A 6,434-nucleotide genomic window follows, 5' to 3' on the forward strand; every position below is an offset into this window, starting at 1 on the left:
ATATTGAAATATTTCTACTTTATGGAACGGTAAAATTTATTTTAAATTGTCTATAAAATGTTGAATTTATATAATGATATATTTTTTCAGTACACAATCCAGGTTACCGTTAAGCAGACTTTGATTGTAGAATTTGAATCTATACTAGAACATAAGAGGTGTTATACTGTGAAATATTTATTAATTGGTTGAAATTTTAATTTTATTTTTATAAGACACTTTTTTTTTTACTATCTAAGCCCAATTAAATACTTTTAGTTAAATCAAATAAATAATTATATTATTTTAAAAAAACACGACTATCTACTCGCATGTTTCGTGTGACATCCATTTCTCTTATATTATTTAAAAACAACATATTAACTAAATTTCAACCAAAAATTATGAAAATCGAATATTTAAAATATGAAAATTAAATATTGAATGATTTAATCATAATCTTTCTGAAGATTTTTTTAAATGAAATTCATACTCTTTCTCACCCAACATGCTAAATCTCATTATGATGCATGTGACTGGGTTGATGTTGTTGTTTTAAGAGCCATGAAGAACTCATACGAATGCCAAAACCAATAGTCATTCTCAATCTATCAAACTAACGGTTTAAGAGAAGAAACATGTCTGCGATTAAAACAAAAAACACTATAATTAGGACCAAACCAAAATCGCATATTTACCACCACCCTTTCTCTACTTCCTTGTAATTGTCTGGTCTCCTAGTACTTTTCGGAGCATTAATCGCAACCCACAGAACCATGAGTTGAATCCCTTTGATCCAATTCCAAATCAACAAAAAAATAAGGGGGAAAAAGGAGAAAGAGAAATTGCGCAAGAACAAGAAACAAAAAAGACAAGTCTTCCAACCAACCTTTTGATTACCTCGTCAACCCAACAGCATTGTCGTTTCTTTCAAAATCTGAAGACAACCCATTTTACACGACCACATAAATAACACATAGCCGAAAGCACAAAAAGCTCTTCATTCTTTTTTTGTTGTCTCTTTTAGGTTTATTTTCACAATTTGATTGATTCCTCCCATTGTGTTATTCTGTCCTGGGGTTGGTGCAGAAATGTTTTCTGCGACATTGCATTCATTAAAGATTATTTTTTTAATCGAGGGGCATTTGTGTTGTTAGCATTGATGGATGAAGAAGAATAGGGGTGTGAGGGAGGGTGTATCAAAGTGGATTCCTTAAAGAGAATGAGCAAAGAGATCAACAAAGCCTGGGAAGCAACACTTCGCAAATCGAGTGGTACGAAGAAAAGGGCAAGCAGCATCTTCACACAAATGTCTGTGGCCCATGTGGATGATGATATGTCCGCGGAGGTGTGTCAGGTTGAGAAGATTCTCCCCAACGGCGACTTCTACACAGGCCAATGGGTGGAGAAGTTCCCCCATGGCCAAGGAAAGTACCTTTGGACAGATGGGTGCATGTATGTGGGTGAATGGATCACCGGAAGCACCATGGGAACGGGGAGGTTTAGCTGGCCCAGTGGTGCCACCTATGAGGGTGAATTCAAGAGTGGTTACATGGATGGGAAAGGCACTTACATTGGTGCTTCTGGGGACACCTATAAGGGGTGTTGGGTGATGAACTTGAAGCAGGGACAGGGGACTGAGAGCTACCCCAATGGAGATTTCTATGATGGGGAATGGAAGAAGGGGTTGCAGAATGGGCAAGGGAGGTACCAGTGGAAGAATGGGAACCAGTACATTGGGCAGTGGAAGAATGGTGTGTTCAGTGGGAATGGCACAATGATGTGGAACAATGGGAATAGGTTTGATGGGGCTTGGGAGGAAGGGTTGCCAAAGGGAAATGGCACATTCAGGTGGAGTGATGGGAGTTTCTATGTTGGGGTTTGGAGTCAAGGCCCAGGGGAACAGAGTGGGACTTATTATCCTTCTGAATCTTCTCCTGAAAGTTCTACGGATTGGGATCCTCAGAATCTGTACAGTGTGGAGCTGAATGATTGCCATATTTGTCCTTGTGAGAAAGTGGCAATTTACCCTTCGCAGAAGACATTGAGTGGGTGTGGGGGAGATGAGGATAATAGGCCACTGCTTAAGAAGAGAACTGATGGGAGTGGGAGGCCAAGGTGGACTTCAGAGGATGGGAGGGTCAGTAGCTACAGTTGTAATGATGGGAATGTTGGTTTTGATGGAGGTAGAAAATCTGGATTTAGTGCCATGGAAGCTCGTTCCATTTCTACTAGAAGCAGTTTTACGAGGTTGAGAATAAAGAATCCCAAGAGACAGGGAGAGACCATATCCAAAGGGCACAAGAATTATGAGCTTATGTTGAATCTGCAGCTAGGTATCAGGTACTACTGATCATGCAATTTCTTCTGTCATCTTTTTGCTAAAAAATGTGAACATTAGTTGAGTTAGATGATGTCTTAGAATGAATGGTGCGGCATTCTAACAAAGAAAATTTCCTTCTATTGTTAACTTGTTGTGCCATAGCACAGACATTCTGTTGGAAGACCTGCTCCAACTCCATCGCTTGATTTGAAGTCTTCTGCATTTGATCCCAAAGAAAAAGTATGGACAAGATTTCCAACGGAAGGGTCCAAGCACACACCACCTCACCCGTCTAGTGAATTTAGATGGAAAGACTACTGCCCGGTTGTGTTCAGGTAGACACCATGGCCTAAGTAATCTTATTTCTTCATTTCACCAAACTTTGGTCTTCATTAGCTGAACCATGTTTTCTAACAGAATCTTCTTATATGTGCTAACTTCTTGAGAGTGCCCTTTAAAATTTATAACCTTCCTTTTGAATCACAAAGAGGAAGGTTTTTATTTCTCTAGAAAGTGGCATTCCAAAAACCCTTTTGGTATCTCTCTAGGAAGAACAAAGGGTGTTAGGATATGCCATGTTCATTTCATGGTTGTTGTTATAATTGTTTCATAATCTTGTATAAACAAATAGTCTATAATTATATTCAAACTGATTGCATTTATATTTCTAGGGCTCTCAGAAAATTGTTCAAAGTTGATCCAGCTGATTATATGATTTCAATATGTGGGAATGATGCCCTTCGAGAGCTCTCATCCCCTGGGAAAAGTGGAAGCTTTTTCTATTTGACAAACGATGATCGTTACATGATAAAGACCATGAAAAAAGCTGAAGTAAAAGTGAGTTCTCTTTTAGTTGGTTGAATACAATATGCTAAGGCATTAGTTTGTATATATATTCTCTTAATCTCATAATTAGATAGTTTTACACGTAATCTCAGTTCGAAGTCCAGTAGTATAGTGGATCTATGTATTACAAAAGAACAACAGTTACTATGTCAAGAAAGTTACAAGTTTGCCAAAGATATGTATTACTCCACTTAGGTATGATGCTTGTCAATCAATGTTTGCTTAATCCTATGTTTATTACATGATTGCAGGTTTTTCTGAGAATGCTTCCTGCATATTACAAACATGTTCGGTCTTTTGAGAACACTCTAGTTACCAAGTTCTATGGCCTCCACTGTGTTAAACTAACAGGAACTTCACAGAAGAAGGTAGTATACACTAGTACAGAGATGTGTATAAACTGTCTTTTGGTATTGAAAGCTTTTAGATAATTACACCTCTAATCTATCTATTTCAGGTTCGCTTTGTCATCATGGGAAACCTATTCTGTTCTCAATATGCCATCCACAGGCGCTTTGACCTTAAAGGTTCAACCTTTGGTCGCACTACTGACAAACCCGAATCAGAAATAGAACCTACAACAACACTCAAAGACCTTGACCTAAATTTTATATTCCGGTTACAGAAGTCTTGGTTCCAAGAATTCTGCAGGTGAAAAACCCATCCTTATTGCTTCTTTTCCCACCATTCTTGCCTATGCAAGCATTTGTTTCATTAAAGCACGTTGTATTAGCTTATATGGCAATTTCAGTTGAAAGATACAAACTTTACACCAACAATCTAAAATATATGAAACTTTCAGTGATAAGGTTTAGCTGGTCGATAATTGTCTGCATTCTACAATGTTATGTGATATGATTGATGCACTGGAATGTGGTTTCTGTGATTTGACATTGATGTTATGCAGTATTTGGAAGATGGTTATATTTGTGAGTATGTTGTTATGCAGGCAAGTGGATAGGGACTGTGACTTTCTTGAGCAGGAGAGGATTATGGATTACAGTATGTTGGTTGGTCTTCACTTCAAGGAAACAACTTCTGCTGGCACTGTTGCACCTACTCGTATCAGTTTAGCCGGTGGCTGTACCCCAACTGGTGTAGAAGATGGAAGGTCCCGTCTTTCTGGAGTTGATGCTGATAATCTTGCAGTAGATCCTAGCCGGTATATTGTCATCAACTTCATCTTTACAAAAGTTTCATCTGGTATCTGTTAAAAATAAGATTAATTTACAACAAAACAAATAAGTGGATGCAAACCTCACTTTATAGGCCAATTTTGTGAGGTTAAATTAGACTTAAAATTCACTTCTTAACCGTATCAACTTTAGTTTTGACCGAAACAAGCACAATTGTGGACATGTTTGGACAAGGTTCTTCGTAAGCAATTCTAGGAGGAAAGAATAAGAAATAAGAAGAGAAAATGCATTAACCTTCTCTATAAGTTAATTTGCTGTAGTTTGTCTAAATTTTGCAGTTTGATGGTGTTCAGTTAGGAAGTGTTTTTTCATTTACACTGTGTTTTATGTTTCAGGTGGATTCAATTAGGAATAAATATGCCAGCAAGGGCTGAAATGACTGTGAGGAAAAGCACAAGTGAGACTCCTCAGCTGGTTGGAGAGCCAACTGGGGAGTGTTATGACATCATAATCTTTTTTGGTATCATAGACATATTGCAAGACTATGATATCAGTAAAAAGCTTGAACATGCTTACAAATCGTTCCAGTATGATCCAACATCAATCTCTGCTGTTGATCCAAGGCAATACTCAAAACGCTTTCGTGATTTCATCTTCAGAATTTTTGTAGATGACACTTGAAGGTGAGGTTTTGATGCTAAAAATTCATCTTTCAACAGGTGCACATCAATGTATAGTTACAAGGAAATCACAAAGTTCTAACATTCTCATTCATACTCATACATAGCTTAGCAATCACACTGTTATTGGAGGCTATTTTGTGATCACAGAAACAGATACACATTTTCTAAAACTTCTGCATTTTCCAGTTCATTTAGTGAATTTTACTTTATCTATAGGCACAACGAATGTATACTTTAGTGTAGATCAAATGTTGTTTAGAGTTAATCAAAGCCTTTTTTTTTTCAATTGTAAATGAATCAGCAAAAAGTGGTACACAAGATTGAACATTATTCTTTTCTGTATGCATTATTTTGTCCCCAAATAAGGCCTCTGGGATTCGGCACTGGATAAATTGTACATTCAGAAGATGAAAACTATAGATTTGTGTACAAAAGTAAATGCAAATCTTCTTGCTATGGTTTTGTGTTATCTTCTACTAACATCCGAAAGTTTCACAATTAAAATTGAAAAAAAGTTCAACAAAATTAGTAGTGCTGTAAATAAAATAATTAAAGAAAATATCTAATTATATGTATCACAGAAACTTATTTATTTGTATTTAATATACATTAAACTTTATTTGAGTTTTACGTTTTTCTATAAAGATTTGAATCTATTAAATTAATGAATTTATCACACATTTTTGATAATTATAAAATGATAAATAATAATAATAATAATAAGATTTATTTAATTGGGTTATTTCGTAACAATAACTTATAAGATATTAAGAATTTTATTTTGATAAATTCATTCAGATAATAAAAAACACTACGCATTACATATTATATATAAAATTATAAATAGTATATTATACTGTAATTATGGTTACAGCGTCTTCTTGGATTCACCTAGGAAATTATAAACTAATAGCAATATTAAAAATAATGGAATTAAAATCAAAGAATAAATTAATGATAATAGTAGTAATTCAAATAATTGTAGGTATATTATATTGAACTAACAGGGAGGCTTCAATTTAATTTGAAATGACGTTAAGTTACTTAAACTTAACAATATAAAATAATTAAAATCAATAACTTCAAAATGATTAAAGGTATCATTATTTTTTAAAATAGTTTTTATAATGAATGCATTTAACTGCAGATACTAAAAAATAGTAATCATCGTATTATGTTTCCTATGAAAAGTGACGTTTTAACTGATCGTTTAAATTTTGAATTAGTTGTCAACGTTATAACTTAATAGTCCTATTTTCATGATTTTCACCTCTTGAACTTATTATTTTAGACATTTTATCATCACAGAAATCTTGTTATGTCCCATTAACATTGAGATAAGGTAAAATATAAGAAATGAATATTAAATTTAATTTAATTTTACGAAAATCAATTTTAATTATGAAATTTATATTTATTAATATATTATAAATTTGTATTACTTTTAATCGACGTAAAATCTTTGAC

General features: G+C 34.5%; 1 protein-coding gene across 1 annotated transcript; it reads left to right on the forward strand.

The window, feature by feature from the left end:
* Positions 1-657: 657 nt before the first annotated feature.
* LOC114182081 (phosphatidylinositol 4-phosphate 5-kinase 6-like) lies at positions 658-5,471 on the forward strand. The gene is made up of 7 exons (XM_028068836.1): positions 658-2,322; positions 2,470-2,637; positions 2,974-3,139; positions 3,400-3,516; positions 3,606-3,799; positions 4,098-4,310; positions 4,680-5,471. The coding sequence occupies exons 1-7, from the start codon at positions 1,202-1,204 to the stop codon at positions 4,963-4,965; spliced, it is 2,265 nt and encodes a 754-aa protein (XP_027924637.1). The 5' UTR covers positions 658-1,201; the 3' UTR covers positions 4,966-5,471.
* The last annotated feature ends 963 nt before the right edge of the window (positions 5,472-6,434 follow it).

Source organism: Vigna unguiculata, chromosome 1, assembly GCF_004118075.2.
Source record: "Vigna unguiculata cultivar IT97K-499-35 chromosome 1, ASM411807v1, whole genome shotgun sequence".
Lineage (NCBI taxonomy): Eukaryota > Viridiplantae > Streptophyta > Magnoliopsida > Fabales > Fabaceae > Vigna > Vigna unguiculata.

Excerpts from the sequence above, each read along its gene's own strand:
- LOC114182081 (XM_028068836.1), top strand. The coding sequence starts at position 1,202 with ATGAGCAAAGAGATCAACAAAGCCTGGGAAGCAACACTTCGCAAATCG. Across the intron at positions 2,638-2,973 it reads TACTGCCCGGTTGTGTTCAG|GGCTCTCAGAAAATTGTTCA; the intron begins GTAGACACCATG and ends TTATATTTCTAG. Across the intron at positions 3,140-3,399 it reads TGAAAAAAGCTGAAGTAAAA|GTTTTTCTGAGAATGCTTCC; the intron begins GTGAGTTCTCTT and ends ACATGATTGCAG.